At 46.0% G+C, this 17,337-nt stretch overlaps 1 protein-coding gene across 5 annotated transcripts in view; it reads left to right on the forward strand.

Annotated features, from left to right (window-relative positions):
- The window catches only part of SDK1 (sidekick cell adhesion molecule 1), a 384,502-nt gene that overhangs the window by 337,585 nt on the left and 29,580 nt on the right, over positions 1 to 17,337 (forward strand). For all 5 annotated transcript variants that reach the window (XM_072935801.1, XM_072935799.1, XM_072935800.1 and 2 more), the window contains 3 exons: positions 13,424 to 13,539; positions 15,225 to 15,411; positions 16,145 to 16,282. In XM_072935801.1, the coding sequence (XP_072791902.1) occupies positions 13,424 to 13,539; positions 15,225 to 15,411; positions 16,145 to 16,282 (441 nt within the window). The remainder of the gene's footprint in view (positions 1 to 13,423; positions 13,540 to 15,224; positions 15,412 to 16,144; positions 16,283 to 17,337) is intronic.

Raw genomic sequence — 17,337 nt, forward strand, 5'->3', positions numbered from 1 at the left:
ACATTTTTTTTCTAGTGTGCTGCTGCTCCAACTTACTCCTGCAACTGCAGCAAAGAAAGTCCCAAGTGGAGGCAACTGTATCTGGCTTCAAAATACATTTTTGTTTCAGAGCTAAGTATCTCCCTGCTGCAAATGGAGCCAGCATATGCACTTATACACATGTACACAGCATGGGAAATCAGCTGGGGAAAACAAGGAAATGCTGTTATATTGTGTCTCTTAATCCCACAGTCCAGATCTTCCCATCATAACTCAGGGAACAAGGCAATGGAAGGAGACAGACTTGAGAGGACACTGAGATAATTACAGGACCCCTGAGTGTCTGAAGGAAGCGGGGATGGAATTAGATGAGCTTTAAGATCTCTTCCAACTCAAACCATTCCATGATTCTGTGCTATCCAAGAGGCCTCCATTCCCAGGCAGGACTGATGTGTCTCAAGTTGTAGTGAGTGACTTGGCTGTTGTTTTTGAGTTCCTGGATTTACCTCTGGAAAGGAACTATCCAGGTTCACACAGCAGAGATGATGAATGTAGGATCTTCCTGCCGATTTTCACTCTTGTTGTGTGAAGTTATTACACTTTGTTATATAACTGCCTCTTCCACCTCCAGAACTGGCTGTGATTTATACTGTGAGTAAAGTGATTGGAGATGGTATTGCAATTTAAGTTTTAAATTGATTTGTGACACCTTTGAGTTAAAGTGTGCTGTGGAAATACAAGGTTTTTGCTGTTATTGTTTGTTCAATGTTCTTACCCACGGTAAAGGCAGTTAAGCAGCAAGCTGGAAAGAAATGAGTTCTGCTCAGCTCCAGCAATGGGGCATCCAGGTTAAAAACAGAGAAAAGCTTCCCAATAAACAAGTGCTGACACAGGCACAGCACTGGGCACAAAGTGAATGAAGGTGGCCAGTCCCTGGGCTGAAGCTCTTAGGTAGTGCTTGTCTCAGTGCTGTTAAACGGGGCCTCGTTCTGCCCTAAGCATTGCAATAATTCTGGGAGAGGGGAGAGCATTCCTCTCTGGCTCATAAAAAGGGATATAAAGCCTTTGTGCCTTTGGGGAAATGTGCTGGGTTTAGGCCAGCTCAGTCAAAACACACATTTCTGTTGGGTGTTCATGTTGCTGTTGGTTGTGCTGTTCAGTTTCTACAGAGAGATGCAGAAGGAGGAGTGCCTGTGATTCCTTCCTTCTCTCTTGTGCTCTCTCCTGTTAGATTTGAAATTTTCCCTATGATCAGACCTGGATTTTTGCAGTCCAAAAGTTCCAGTAGGTAATGGAACCACCTGAAAAGCCTGGGGGGAAAAGCCACTAAAAGCAACCTTCTTCAAGTTTTGCCAATTAAATGAGCAAAATATACCCAAATGGGGAGTTTGTCTCCAGCCCTGGAGTGCTCTTGAGCTGTGCTTCAGCCAACTGCCCCCTTGGGCAGCCTAAGCAGGTCTTCCCTGCCTCTGACTGATGGGCAGGTGGAAATTCTGGGAGAGAACAATGGGACAGCCATGATTAAAAGGCCTCTGTAGCCCAACTTGCAAAGCTGGATGCCAGTGGTTTGGATCTTCAGGGTTTTTTTTAGTGGTGGGTTTTTTTTTTATTCTACAGGTGCAGGAAATGCTTTTCCTTTTTCGAGTAGCCCATAAGATCAAAGGCTTCCTTTTGAGTTCTGCCTGGATATTGTCAAAACTCACTGGTGTGGAGAGCATTTCCTCCCCAAGATGGGAAAGTGGGCTGGGAGTCCTTGAGCTCAGCACAGCTGGGAAGGATGTGCTGCCTGTTCAGTCTGAGCAGAGCCCGTGTCCTTCCCCCACCTGCCTAGAGCATCTGCATCCCTCTCCTCCAAGGCCCAGAAGATCCTCTAACACTGCCTTTTTAGGGCTGGCTGCAGCTCTGCCCTGCTCATTAGAGAACCATGTGCATCTCCTGACAAATGACAGAAAAATTGAAAGCCACCACTTGCAGAAATTAGGAAGGGAGTAGCAGCCCCGCTGGCAAGCCCCCTTTTCGCCTTGTTAATTCATTTAACAGTTCAGCTGTCAGGGATGCTGGCTCTGATTGGGGAGGCAGTGAGTGTTCAGCGAGAGGCTGGGTACTGATATTCATCCCAGCCCCAAACACAGCTGCTACCAGAGGTGCTGTTCTGCTCCACTGAAATTAAGACTCTGTTAGAGCAGCCACTATATCATGACCATTATTCTACCAGGTTGCTGTCACTACCTGATTGTGTGAGGGGCTCTGGAATTTGGGAGACTCCACTACCTGCATTTTAATTAAACAGAAATCACAGGTTTGGGCCAGATGTGCCTCACCTAATTTGGGAAGGTGAATAAAGTAAAATGTGGCAATACAAATCCTGTGCTAAAAAGCCTGCAGCCTTCAGTGATTCTTCCATATACTGCAAATCTGTTTTGGATGAAAAGTAATGGAATTCATCATTTCTTCCAGCAGCTGTTGCTGGAGTAGAGCGAGTGTGTGCAGAGAGGGGGTGGCAGGAGGGGTGAAGTGCTTCGAGAGACATCAGCCTTTAAACAGGTTGTAAATCCATTTGTGTGAAGAGGGGAGTGATCTGTGTCATTATTACTGATGGTGACATTGGTGACCTTCAGAATTCACAAGAACTGATGAGGCTGGGTTGTTGTTGTTGTTCTTTTTAATAATGGTCTCTGAGAGGTGGCTCTGTAATGGGAAAGGCAAGGAGTAAAAAGAGCTGGGAGACAAATCCCTTTGTTTAGAAGTCCTCCACTGAAATGCCACTTCGGTTGTACCATCATCTTTCAGAGAACATTACCTGGCTCTCTCATTTTCTTCCAAGTGGAACTGTAGCTTGGAAAAGAACAGCAATGGGGCAGGGTGATGTCTGCTTCTTACCTCTGTCTTCAAAAGCTGAATCCATCTCTTAGTGCAAAGCTAGCAGACACCAACCAAATTTCTTCCTGTTATGTGCAATTATTTTCATCTGCCCTCCAGCCTGCAGCTCCACAGGTGTTCCTGAACTTCACAAATTTTATTTTATTCACCCATAGCTGACACAGGGAGGGAAGATCTGCTTTTCCAGTAATGTCAGGGGAAGCACATGGAGGTGCCTGGCCATCTCCAGCATTTCACAGGCCAGAAACAGAAACCACCTGGAAAAAAGCTCCAAGACTAAAAATAGTGAAATAGGTTTGGGACAGAATAGGCTACACTGAGAGAGCGAGCTATGATAAGGACAAAGAATCCTTGTAAGGAAGCAAAGACTTGACTGCAATACTTGGCTCCCCTTTAAAATCTGCTTCCAGCACAGAGCTCTTGTCCCTTCTTACCTGGTTATCTGTGCTGGGGCAACATCTCTTTGTGCTAAAGGCAAGGAAGGTTGGCAGGATAAGGCTCCTTTGCCCTTGGGTGCTTTAATCTCTTCCCTCAGGCCTCACTCTTTTATGTTTGCGCTCCAGATTCTCCCGGTGATGCCACCTCAGTCCCTTTCTGGAGAAGGGGATCCCTCAGCATTACCTAGGCCCCCCTTTCTCTTACAGCACAGCAGCTTCATCTCCTCCCCTGGCCCAGACAGCAGAGGAGATGCTGTGTGCAGTCCCCTGTGCCTCCTTGGTGTCAGGCTGGGAGAGGAATGACAAGATTCCAGCGCATCCCAGCTGGCAGCCCTGGCTGCTCTCTCCTGTCTTGGTGGGATGCTGTGCTGGCTGTGCCTCTGCAGATAGCAGCACCTTGCTGCTGGCACAGCTGCAAGAGCTGGGTGGGCAGTGCCATCCCAGATGCCACTGGAGAAGGGAAGAGAAGGATTATTGTGGCCATTTCACACTGCAGTAGTCTAAAACCTGTCAGCCTAGGGGACAGTATCTTCCCTCGATTAACAAAAGGGGATGGAGGGAAGCCACTGGGAAATAGAATGGTAAATGAATTCTTGGTTTCATGTGCTCAAACTTTAAACAAAGGACAACTTCGGCACTTCAAGAGCAACAAGCCTTTGAAATAAAAGGGTGTTTACCTTTTAATTGCTGACACCTCTGGACATCAGCAAGAGGCTACTTTTGGGGGATGGCAGGGTGTTTGAAACTGATTGGCTTTTCCCCCTCACCTTTACATTTAAAGAACCTGCAGAGCTGTTCCAATGTGCTGCTCAGTTCTGGATGAACTTTACCCTGACGTTCTGGGAATGCCTTGCTCCAGGAGTGACCCTGGGTTGCCATCCTGTCCCCAGTGTCTTTCTCTCCAAGGAAGAAGGTCTCCTGTCAGCTTGGAGTTAAAGATGCAAGCCATGTTCTCCAATAATGTGCTAAAAGACAGAGTATAGTCAGAGCAGAGCAAGAAAGGCAAACTGTAGGAAGATGAAAGGAAAAAAAAATGGTGAGACATTTCCCGATTGGTCTGGGAAAGTAACTTCTTTCCAGTTTCTCTTGGAATTCAATCCACCTGTATCCCAACAGCATCCCATTTCTGAGAGCAGGACTGGCCACTGGGCACATCCCATCAGTGTTTCTTGGTGGATTTTAAACTTCTCCAGTTCATTCTATGTACAGGGGCTCAACTAAGGGCTTGTCTGCAGCAAGTCCAATTTGGATTTGCTGTTCCCCTCAATGCAGCTCCGCTGAAGGTAGCAGGAGTGTTGATAGCATTTGGCTGTGGGATCTAATCCTACAGGGCTGTGACAGGACAGTAAAAAATAACAAACTAAAGTGTGCCCACATTAGAGCATTAGTCACTGCTTGTGTGCTGCTGCTATTGTTACAGTGCTGGGGAGTTATGGAAATGAATTTTCTCTGTAAGACTTGGCTCCATTTCCTACTCAAACTGGCTATTTTTAAGGGTAATTTTATATTCTTAATCTGTTTACAGATGATGTGAAGGTTTTGCTAATTAGACTTCCAGATTTGGTAGCTTAGCTCAGTAGCTGCTCTTACAACGGCAAGACAGAAAGTAACCGTGCCAGTGTGAGTCTGTGGAAGAAGTGTCCTTAATGTCAACATGTCAAAAAGACATCCCTGCAGCTCTCTGGAGACTGAAATCTAATGTCAAGGCAGAAGGAAGCAAAGTCTGAGAGTCGTAGTGCTGTCAAAGCAAGTTATTCTACCATACAGGAGAAGGAATTTTAAGCGAATGCAATGGAAAGCAGTGCCCAGATTGAGACATAGATTTGATGGGCTTATTTGACATCTTTAATTCTCCATTGACAGTCCAAAGCTCCCTAAAATGATTTGCAATGTTTTCATGCTGCAAGTAAAAGCCGAACGCGCGCCTCATTAACAGCTCATTAAGTTGTTCATATTGGTCATCAGCAGCCTTTGGTACAGCACAATGCTTTATGCAGTGCGGCAGCTCCTGCTTAGCTCGGGTCTAATTGCCTCTTTTTATCACGTCTCAATGTAGGAAAGATGTTTCTGTCCTAGCAAAAATATCCGCGGCTTTTGATGCGCTGGCCGGGAGCGCCGGGCTGTGATTGCCAGGCAGCGTTTTGCTCTGAGGATGAACTCAAACTCCAACCATTTGATGCTGATTTTTTGGTGCCCATTGTAGGCTGAGAGGGGCAGATCCCCGTGCCCAAATTCCTCAGGAGGGCTCGTGGCTCTGTGCTGCAGCTGTGGAGGGAAGGACAGACAGATGAGCTGTTTGCTGCAGCGTTCTGTGGCTGGGAGAGCCGGGAGGGGACAAACCTGATCCTGCACGCAGAGATTTCCTGAACAGACAGCACAGCTACTCCATTAAAAGCAGAGGAATTAACCTTCCTTTCAGAAAACATGAGCAATCAGTAGTGAAGTCTAATGAACCAGAAATTGCCCTGGTAAAGAAGTGGGGAAGCCCCTGGCTGATAACTAATGTTCCTGCAGACATAGGCTGGAGTTGGAGTGCTTTTGACTAAAGGGTTATATTTGCAGCCAAGTTCCTATTTTGCCTAATTGTGCAGTCCTGTTTTGCTTGTTTGCAGTCATCCTGGGATATGTGAGCAAAATTTGTGCTGTAAGTATTTTCATATGGGTCTCAACTCCTGTGGTTTTGCCTCCTCTGTACAGCTCTGCTGTGAAGCCAGCTGTGGAGAAACACAGTTGGTTTTCTTCCCTGACATCTGTTTGCTGTATCCGTCGTCAATCACAGAACTGGAGGCTTTTCAGGTTGCCTGCTGTAGACTGAAAACAGAAAAGTTGCAATTTTTTCTTAAGAAAGTATGAATTAGCAATAATCAAAAATATCTTGGCCGCAGCAGTCCAGGCACTGAGATGGAATGGGGGTGTGAAACTGCAGCGATGACCTCAGGGATGAAAAAGAAAGAAAGAGAAAACTCTCAGAGAGTCAAGAAAATTTAAATGTAATCTCTCTCTCCCCAGGAGCACAAGACCACAGTCTTCTGTGGGCTCCCTGGGGTTCCCTGACCATTGCAATCTGTAAATCCTAAATTAATTCCTTGTGGGGGTCAGCTACCCAAATTGGCATAAAAGCCACAGTGAAAGGTTATTTCAGGGGCAGATCTCACCTGTGCCCTTTGACTTTTTTCAGATAAAGCTTTTGACATTTGGTAGATGGCAAACCCAGGGGAGATTATTTGATACGCTCTCTTGGCTGCAGTGAAGCAGAAGGATTAGACTTTAGTAGGTGCTGCCATTGCTGTTAGTGGATGTGAAGTGGGTGCTTTTGTCAGCTGGCATGATCTTGTGGTATTATGATATTCAAATGTGGCATTAATAAATTATAATAAGCAGAACTTGACTACAAATAGAGGAGGAGGAATTTTGGGTCCTGGAGAGTTTGGGGAAATAATCTGAAATTGGTAATTTTGCTTCTCTAATGGGTAGACTTGTAAGAGAGTGGAGAGCAGTGCTTTCCTCTCCTGTACTGCTCCCAGTGCACACGAGAGAGGATCAGACACGCAGCAGCTCCTCACCATCCCTTCAACAACCTTCAGCACCTCCTGGGGGTGAATCCTGCACTCATCAGAGCTAGCACGGCTCTCCTTACACAACTGTGTCTGCTCTTCAGTGGAGAAAACCCCCAAGTGCACAGATGTGAGGGAGAGGGAGCTGCAGGAGCCATCCCTGATTTGCATGGATGTAAGAGAGGAGGTTTTAGCTCGCAGGTTTGTGCCTACCCAATCCTGTCAGGCTCTTGCTGTTCCTGCTGATGACCCATCTCTGCTGGCTGTGTGTGATCATATCTTTCCTGACATGAAAGAAATAGAAGGAAAAGCTCATTTTATTGTTCCCCCCACTTCTTGTTTTAACCACCTGTACACCCTTTCCAGAGGCAGTCTGACCGTTCTGTTCAGTTTTGGGCCAGGCTCTCTCACTTCCTTGATGGATAATCTCAGTATGCAATGTGATAGCCTGTTCTAGGGTTGTGTTTGCTAAGTAGAACTCTGCAATTCAGCAAAAGAAAAATGTATAGTTTTTGTTTGCAGGCTCTTTCACAGCACTGCTCTGTGAGGTTTGCCATGGTTCTGATCACCCAGATCATGTCTGCCCCATGAAATTCCCAGACTGCACATGGCTCACTCACGTGGGAAATCCAAACCCCCATTAAAAGATTAGGGATCACAGCAACAGCGTTTTCACCACCACTGGAAGAGCTGGTAAGGAACGGGATGAGAATGGGTCATCAGTTCAAAAAGGGCACTAGCAGGTTACCTCTAGACCTGTGTCTGTGGAAAAGAGACTCCACTTCTAGGACTTGTTTAATTTCAGTTTTCAGGAATTCAGTTTGCAGCAATGTCCTCTCTCCCTCCCTCCACCCCCACCTCCCTCCTGTATCTCTTCAGGTGCTGAAGATACCTGTGCCAACATTGGGAAGCTTCCCAGTGCTAAGCATAGAAGCTGGGGATGTTACATTTGGGGATCATTTGCAGCTGCTTTAATTGATGTTTCTTCATTACTTTCATACCCTTAAAAAATTGATGTGGCAAAACACAGCTACTGTACTAAATGTGGTATAGAGAGGGGAGCCAAGTGTTTGCCTACCCAGACAAGATGGCACAGAGTAAAACTACTGCAGGTGTTCCAGACTCCCAGAGTTCTCATCCTGACAGCTGTTCTCTTTCTCCTCCTCACCCTTTCTTCTCCACTAAAACGTGTTTTTCTCTTTTTTGTCTTTCTATTCTATGTCTGTTTTTTCCATTTTTGCTCTGTCTTCCAGCATTCATGAAGATCAGAGATGTTTTCCAAGTTCTTCTTGTGTTCACTTCCACTGGTACATGAGGAGATGTTTCAGTTTCTCTTATACTGTTCTATGCAATTGTGTAAATCATCACATACATCAACATCCCTTGGAAAGGAATAGTCCCAATTAAAACCTGGCTTTTACAGCTGCTTTAGCCTCCTCCCCCAACCAGTTGCACATCTCAATGAGGGGGAGGCCAGGTTGCTCCTTTGCTGAGACTCATTTCATGTCTCAGGGTGTCACAAGCCCGGCAGGGCAGCGTTGGTGCCAAATTGCTCAGTAAGAGGGCAGGAGCACTCAGGCACAATGGAGTGTGTTGGAGGGGTTGAGACCCACATCCCTGGAATGTGGCTCTGCCTCTCTTAGTGCCTCTGAAACACATCTGAGTAACCACAGAAATCGCAGCCCTTGGAAAAAGCACCGACTTCATCACGAGGTGAAGCCCAGCCCAAAACAGGCAGGAATTAGTGGGAAGTGTGTTTTACATTCTAAATATAGCTTGTGCTGCTCTGTCACAGTGGAAAGCAGCTTCACAGTAGCTGGTTTTGAAGCACAACTGACTAATTGTCATTGAGCTAATCAGCATCACTCACTGCAGCATTCCTGATGGCACCAGGCTCTGCTGCTCAGGGAAGCTTCCATCCTCCCACTGCTCTCTCCCAGACTCTGTAAGAAAATGGCCAATAAACACTGAACATTCTTCTCTTTTGCCACTTTTCCTTCGTGCAAGGAGTGACTGCAGACATCTGCAGATTCACCTTTTTGGTCATTCCTGGGAGGTACCATCCTCACATTTCTTCTCTAAGCCTGTACTGCAAGAAAACCCCACTTTGCCTGTTCTGCTGATCACTTCTTTATCTGGTGACCTTCTGTTTGTTGTGTTGTGTTTGGCTTTAGAATCCACTAAACTATTGCTTATCTACACTGTGACTTGAAGGCAGTGGATGCAGCTGAAGAAGCAACAATCTCCATGTCACTGCAGGGATATAACTTCCATATAGTGAGCATGGTTTAGGTTAGGCATCAAAAAGAATAATACAGAGTTATTTTTTTAGTGTTCTATTATAGATATCCCTATTTTGTTTATTTTTATTTTTAAAGTATGGGTGTTACACACACCCCTATTTAAAGAGCTGTTAAAGTAGGGAGGTGCTGGCAGAGTTTGTGTGGGAATGACAGCACAATCTGGAAAGAAGTCAGTGCTTGAGATTACATGAAAATCTGAGCAGCAAGCTGATCCCAGGAGGATGTCTGAGTCTTTTCCAAACCTTTTACCCTTATTTTCCATGACTGTGTGTGCCAGGAATCAGTGTGTAAACTTTGGAAGCTCTGGTGTGCAAGATTTCACCATCAGCACACACTGAACTGAATACTGCTGTTCCTTACCCTTGTTGTTAATCACTAGGTAGGGAAAATTACAGCTGATACTCAGAACATGCCGAAACCACCCCTCCATTGTAATGTGGAGACAGATTAGAGGATTTGGGGGCCTGGAGCTGTGTCTTTGTTCTGTGTTTATGCAGCACATTGTGCAATGAGATTCTGGCCTCTAGGTGCTAACACCAAAATGAAAACATATTGACTACTAGGGAAAAAAGGCAGGCATGTTCTCCAAGTCATGCTTTGAAGAACTTGGGGGAAACACTTGCTAGACAGAAAAAGATCAGTGGTCTTTACAAAACAGAAATTTGTTTGGGATTGTTTGGGATCAAGCTGATGCACAGGAAACCCTTCAGTCTCTTTCACTGCATTTTTCTCTTCATATTTGGCCTGAATCTTTACTTAAATGGCATGCAAGTATCAGGAAATTTTGTCCCCAACTTGTCTGCCAGTAACACTGCCACTGCAGAAACAGTTAGAAAACCAGTAGAGAACTTCTCTGCTCCCCAGAAACTGGAGCAGATATAAGAGCAGTGAAGGATGCTTTACAAAACCAGTTATCAAGTTTGCCCAATGAATCACAAGGATTTGTAGCCTACCTGTGCTACAGAGCATCGTGGCAATTGTCACTGGGGAAAGGAATAGTAGCTCCATGTTGATGGAAAGCTCTGGGTCCACACAGCCCAGAGAACAAATATCCCAAGTGAGAAGAGCTGAGGTGAACCTTCTGCAGAGCACAGAGCTCAGGAGCAGGGAGGCCACTGGGGATTTAAAGCACCTTCTCTTTAAAGGTTAGAAGCATTTGCAAGCTCAAATTGCCTGCAGTGAGAGCAGAGGCTGCTCAGTGCAGCTGGGAAATGAGGGCAGTGATATGTTTAAATGTGGATTCAGATGTGTAACTTTATTTACAGGCTTATTTTGACACTCTCACCACGTTTCTGGATAGATTTGCTGTCTTTACGTGATCCTGCCAACAGCAGCCCAGCCCATATTTGTTACTATTTGTTACTAATTACTACACAACCTGCTCAGTCTTTCTCCTTAGGCTTTGGCCGAGAGAGTTTCAAGGAGACAATCTCAAAGGTAAATTGAAATCAGATAAGAAAATAAATGTTTGCAAATATCTGCATGAGATTCCAAAGCAAGATACGTGCACAGAATTCGACTTCATGAGTGCACAGATATTTTTTTTAGGGAAAGAGAAATGCTTTCCACCTGCCTTCAAGAGCTGTGTTTGGACCCTCCTGCCTTCAAGAGCTGTGTTTGGACCCTCAGGGGTCTGTGTCACTCCTGCTATAGTTGATAATGTCACTAACACCTAAAGCAGTGTGAGGTGTGCAGCTCTAACATTGCTTTTTATGTATTTGAGATTTCAACAGCTGTGAAAAATTCCGAGCTCAGTAATCTTGAAGTGCATTCCTAGAAGGCAAAAAGCCTTTTGAATTCACCTTTAAAATGTGCTTGCTTTTATTGGCACAGGCTATCCATATTTTCAGGGAATGGTTTGGGGTTGCAAACAGGTGGGGTCTTCAGGGATGTGTTTCCTTCTTTTTGAAGTGTTTCACTTCACCCTTAATGGAACATGTTCTCTCACAGAGCCACATCAAGCATCAGCAGCACTCTTCTGCTGTCCCTCGCTGTCAACAAGAAATCTGTGCTTAGAGGAGGAGGGACACATCAGCCTTTGAGAGTTGAACAGAGGGACAGACTTACAGGGCACAAAACCAAACAATTTGCATCTTGTGGAGGCTCTGGAGTAGTGAAGAGAAATGTCTTTTTCCACACTTTTTTTTCGTTCCTCCCGTCAAATTTTTCTCCACCGCGCCAGCAAAAGTGCAGCTCCAGCAGCGACTGTGTCGGTGCAGAGTTACCACTGGCAGGGTTTAACTGCTGTGTTTCTTAGATGTGCTGCATTAAGGGGTGAGGAAAAGCAGTGTTTCTCTGGCAGTGAGTAGTACACACCGCCTCCTCTGATGGTCATGTCTCAGAAGCAGTATTTGTTCCTGGCTGCCACATGGCATCCAAAGAAAAATGCTCTGGTGGGTGCTGCTTCAGACCTGGATGTTGAGAGCACTGTGAAGCTGTCAGCTCAGGACAGACAGCTGTGTCACTCCTTAGAAAGGAAATACACTGCTAAAGGGACCCCTTTTCCTCTGTGATTGTACATGTTTCTGTTTCCCTGAGCATGTCATCCTGGCAGATCTCCAGGATGTGTTTTCAGCTTTGCTCTCTGTGATCTGTTTGGCCTCATGCTATGGTTTGTGCTGTGAAATTCTCAAAATCTTGAGGTTTTTGGTCCCTAACAGCACTCCCTTGCACTGAGGGCATCCAGCCAAGCAACGAGCACAGAAGGCAGGGCAATAATTAGACAAGTGCACCCTCGTGACCAAGCTGGGGTTTACTGATGGTCACTGTCACCTCATGTATTCACCATCCAGCCAGAAAGGAAACAAAAAAACCCACAATAAATAAATAGTTTTAACCAAGCCCTGGGATAAAGGCTATTTTCAATTTTACCTTTCACGTTTTAATTGTATAGCAATAATTTTGCAATAGAGTTGCCGATGGCAAACATGCAAAAGACATTAACTTTATTTATGTTTTGGATTATTAATGTGGCTGTTAAAATTCCTCCAGTTAGTTTTGATTGAATTGTTTTTTTGTGCGATTCTGTCGTTTAATGGAGCGGTAAATAAGAATTTCTGATAATGAGCCCAAGCATCTGTCACAACAACCTGGCGCTGGTTATTAACATTTCCATTAACGGCAGGGTGGGCAGTGATAATATGGAAACCACACAGTTAGAACAAAATAAATAGTTGGTGTCAGGCTGAGTGGGTGTTAATTACTTTTTTATTTTATAACTCTGGGGGGAGGGAGTATTGGTAGAAAAGTGTGACTTATGAAGGTCATTCTCTCTTAAGAAAGAATTCTCCAGAGGAGCAGCTAACCAGTGCTATCCAGTGCAAGCGGTGAATATTTTATCACTTCTATTTATGGCCCAGAAAGGGGCAGAGAGGAAAGAGACAACTTTCTCAGGGGGTCTGGCAGAAGGCTATGGCACTGTGAACACAGAGAAAGGAGAAGTGGAGCCTTTGTCCTGCCTTTCTTTCCCCACTTCTGCAGTTTGACCAGGACACGCTTCAGCACCTTTTCTGTGAACAGAACAGGAGCTGTTTTGTTAAAACCTGCCGGAGGCTCAGACAGCAGGTCAGAAGACCAGAGTGTCCTCAGTAGCTGCTGGGGAGGAAAATCCACCTGCACCAAGTGGGATCCTGACGAAGGGCAGGGATGGAGCGACCCAGGAGCACTCAAATATTGGTTTTCTAGCACAGCACAATTCAAAGAAGAAATGCCATCAGGAGCCAAAGAGGGCCAGTGTGTGCATGTGGACATGTAATCAAAGTGTAGCTAACAAAAAGTCATAGTAGCAAACTAAAAGTCATTCTGTCATACAAAGAATATTAGTGCATTGATTAGCAACTGACTGGGTTTGGAGGTAATTGTAGGCAGTATTTTAGCCCAAAGTCTTGCTACTGAGTGGCATTTGGGCTGATGGTGGCAGGGGCTGCCTTGCTCACCAGGAACAGTTGAGGAGGAGCACTGTCCACTACCCCAGTCTACCAGGGAACCAAGGCAAAATTTTCCTTTCTTTTTCAAAGCCACTGGCAGGATTGAGATGGTTCAGTGTCTAAGGCAGCCTGTGTGGAGCAGAGCACAGCCACGTCCCAAGGCTCAGCTGCTCCTCGCTCCTCTTGTGCCGAGACATCCGAATGACGCAGATACCCCGGGGCTGGCTCGTTGCTGACTTGTGGCATTAACAGAGTCTGTCCAGCGTCCTCCTGCAAATGAAAAACCTGGCTATGAGCTAATTCTGCTTGTCACTGTTAATACTTCTGTCCTCCTTCCTCCCCAGCACCGGCGCTGGCCCCACAGAACATCCAAGTCAACTCTCTTTCTGCAAGCCAGCTGGAGCTCACCTGGGACCCCCCTCCTGCCGACAGCCAGAACGGGATCATCCAAGGCTACAAGGCAATCCTCCCGTTTCTACTGTTTCCATTTATCTTGCTTGGCATTGCTATTTACTTGTGAGAGAGCTCTACAAAGTGCAGTCGCCCTCACCACATAAGGCAAATTAGAGCAGTGCTCAGGCTGCAGTAGGGAACAGCAGCAAGTCCCAAAACCAAAAGAAAGAGAATGAGATTGGGAGGGGGGAGGAGAGAAAAGGGAGAGTGTGTTGTTATTTATGGAGAAGGAGAGCATGGGGGAAATAGGGGATGCAGATAAGGAGGCTGCTCCACTTATGCAGGCAACATATCTGCTCCAAAATGCAGCACAGCTGCACAAGAGCTGGGAGAAAGAAATGTATTGAAGAAAATTAACTGAGCTTTCTCTCCATCAAATGCTACAAGCCTTTAGGAAGAGCAGAACTTTCTCCCAGCTGGAAACCTAAGCCAGGTCAGATTTTGGAAGCATTGCTTCATTTCCTTAACTTTAACAAAATTAAATCAGGGTATTAATTGCGTTTGGTTTGCAGGAGATGAGCACGTTGCAGAGACACGCTGCTCAGCATCTCCAGCCTGAGAATGGACCTTCAGAGAGTGGGAATGGGCAAATCTGGAGCTTGGCTTGGGTTCAGTGTCTGGCTCTGCCTCTCTCCACGAATTTCAATCCATAAGTGAAGGAAAGCCAAGCCAGTGTGAATAATCTGGCATCCCTTCTTGGCAGTAACAAGCATCCTTATATATCAATCCCTGTCCTTTCCCTTTTGTACGTATATAGATGGCTTCAGCAGCTTGGCTTGGAGAGCCAAGGTGGAGTCTTGCCTTGGCTTGTTCTCTCAGCTCTCTGGCTTGCTTTGGCCTGTTGTAATGCTCTCACTGCCAGGCCTGTCCAATAAGTAGGGCTGGCACCAATTTCCCGCTTGGAAACAACTTCTCCGAAGGCTAATTTTATAGCATCAGGGTAAAAATTATGTAATGGAAGAAGGGGGAAAAGCACCCCAAGGAACTTTAGGGAGAATCTTTGTTACCCTCTTGAGGAGGGCATTTTCCTGGCTGTGCTGTGAACAGCAGTGGTGTGAGTGCTGTGTGTGTGCAGAGGGGAGTTATGGACCATCACAGTGTGTCAGGATGCCAGTGCTGACAGGCAGCTTGCATTGCAGGGAGTGTTTAAACTGACCTCTCCTCAGTGAACCCTGGAAGCTCATACCTGCTGTCATTAAGCCATATTCTTCAGCCTTTGCTCTATTTTTGAGTGATGTACTCAGCTACGTGGTCACTGGACTCAGGGATATTTGCTAAGGAAAAGATTTGGCATGTGCTAAAAAACCTGAGTATACCAACTAACCGAGGAGTCCAGGGCAAGGCTTCACTGTCTTTCTGGTTGTTTTGTAGCTGCAGTGGCCAAATACTTTCTAGGTGTAGGATATAGTACAACACATGACAGGATGAAGGGAATGCCCTCCAGCTGTGCCGGGGGAGGTTCCAATTAGATATTAAGAAAAATTTCTTCACAGAAAGCATGGGAAGGCATGGGAGCAGGCTGCCCAGGGAGGGGGTAGAATCACCAAGCCTTGAAGCGTTCTGAAGATGAGTGGATATGGGACTTGGGAGCGTGGTTGAGTGGCCAACCTGGGGGTTGATGGTTGGACTCATGACCTTAGAGGGCTTTCCCAACTTTAATAATGCTGGGATTCTGTCTCGCTGTGCCAACAGATTTATTACTGGGAGAGCGACACCCTGAACGACACGGAGAAGGTGAAGGTCCTTTTCCTCCCGGAGACCAGCGTGCGGCTGAAGAACCTGACGAGCCACACGCGGTACCTGGTCTGCATCTCCGCCTTCAACGCGGCCGGGGACGGTCCCCGCAGCAGCCCCGCGCAGGGCAGGACACACCAGGCGGGTACGGGACCAGATCCTGCTCACCTGGGCACAGCCAGGGGAAAGGGGGCATGCAGGAGGGCAGTGCTCTTTGCTTTTGCACTGTAGGGGTCTTGAAAGTGGAGAAAAAAGCATCAAATAAGTGGAGTGTGATGAAAGGGAGGGATACAGCTGAAATGAGAACAAAGTGGCAGATGGGACTGGCCCTTAACTAAGCTGGTCTAGAAGGAAACAGTCTGTGGTTTTGCTTCTGTTTTCTGCTGCCACACCTGGAAATCAGAAGGAGCTCATCTCCAGTGCCTGGAAGTTGCCCTGATGGTCCTGTGAAACAATTAGCATGCTTTTTAGAATTCCTCACTATTCTATTTTTTTAAGCTGGATCAGCAGCCTCCCAGTCAGGCTGAGCAGTCCCTGTGCTGGATGTGCTGGGAGTGCTCTGGCACAGGGTGAAGGCAATGCCTTGGGTGGTGGCTGTGAAGGGGAGGTGGCTCCCATTGCACCCTTCTGAGGGCCCTTCCCTTCCATGCCCTCTCCCTGTTTGCTGTAGAGGTTCGGTTTTACAGCTGACTGGCTGTATTTTTAGGACAGGCTGCGTTTCTGACTGATTACAGGACATTTGGATACAACTGACAAATCCCATTCTCAGCTTATTTCCTTTAGATTTAGGCTGGGCAAATAAAGCAATGTTTTATAATATATATGTATATTAGATTGACTCCTGCTGCTGCAATTCAATCTGTGTGCAATCCTTTCAGCACCCAGTGCTCCCAGCTTCCTGGCCTTCTCTGAAATCACCTGCACTACCCTCAATGTGTCTTGGGGAGAGCCAACAGCAGCAAATGGAGTCCTGCAGGGTTACCGAGTTGTCTACGAGCCTCTGGCCCCTGTCCAGGGTAAGAAAGACCTCTGATCATACATATTCATGGGGAAAAGACACAACGGTGCTGTAGGACCTTTCATCTCTGCCCAATTTCCTACTTGCTCTCTGCTGTTTTCCAAGAGAAGCCAGGTGGCAAAGGGTAAATAAAACAATTCCACTTTTGCCAAAATGCTTCAGTGAGCCATAATATTGTGGAATATAGCTTTTTTCTTGTCTTCTCTCATTTTCTTGCACAAACTATAGTTTGTGTGATTTGAAAAGTCATTTTGCAGCCATCATTACCTGGTCTGGGCGAAGGGGAAGCTCAGCCTGGGAGTGCCTGATTGTCTCCACGCTTTGCCTTTGAAACTGCTGAGTAGGCTCCATCCCAGAATAGTTGTCAGGCACATTTGTGTTGCTTATCACGTCATGTGTCACTTCTGTGATCACAGAGATTGCCCAGGCATCAAATGCGCTAGTCATCACTGGCAGCACCTCTGCAGTGACAGGACAGGCAGGATAACAGGACAGAGACACGGCTGTGTCTCTTCACACGGAGTTTTCAGGCAGCATTTTTAACCCATCACCAGAGTTCAGTTAAATCACAACAAAGTGCAGGCCACAAACGTTTCATTAATTTGCCAGAACAGCAACAGAGAAAGATTTGGCAGTTTCTCTGAAAACAAATGTAAATTAATTCCAAAGGTGAATTAGGAAAGATGACATAGTTTGTGGATGGCTTTATTAATATTTTTATATTCCTGGTAGATTGCCAATAGTTCAATAGGATGTCCAGCTTTGGCAGCATGACAGCAGGGAGAGTAATTTCAGCCATTGCCAATCCATTTTAAACTCTTTTCCAAAGAAATAAGGATATCAATCACTTGTATTTGCTTCTCCTGTAAGGAATAATGATCTATATTGTCTGAATATCCATGTCTCATGCACAGAGAAAGTTAAACTCAGGATTGAAAACACCAGAATAAAAGCACTGTCAGCCTTTATGGCTGACAGGTCTGAGCACAAAGAGCTAATACAGGAAGCATTTCTGATTCTGAGCAAGAAATGTGCACAGTGTATGCAGGAGGT

Source organism: Taeniopygia guttata, chromosome 14 (genome assembly GCF_048771995.1).
Source record: "Taeniopygia guttata chromosome 14, bTaeGut7.mat, whole genome shotgun sequence".
Taxonomy (NCBI): domain Eukaryota; kingdom Metazoa; phylum Chordata; class Aves; order Passeriformes; family Estrildidae; genus Taeniopygia; species Taeniopygia guttata.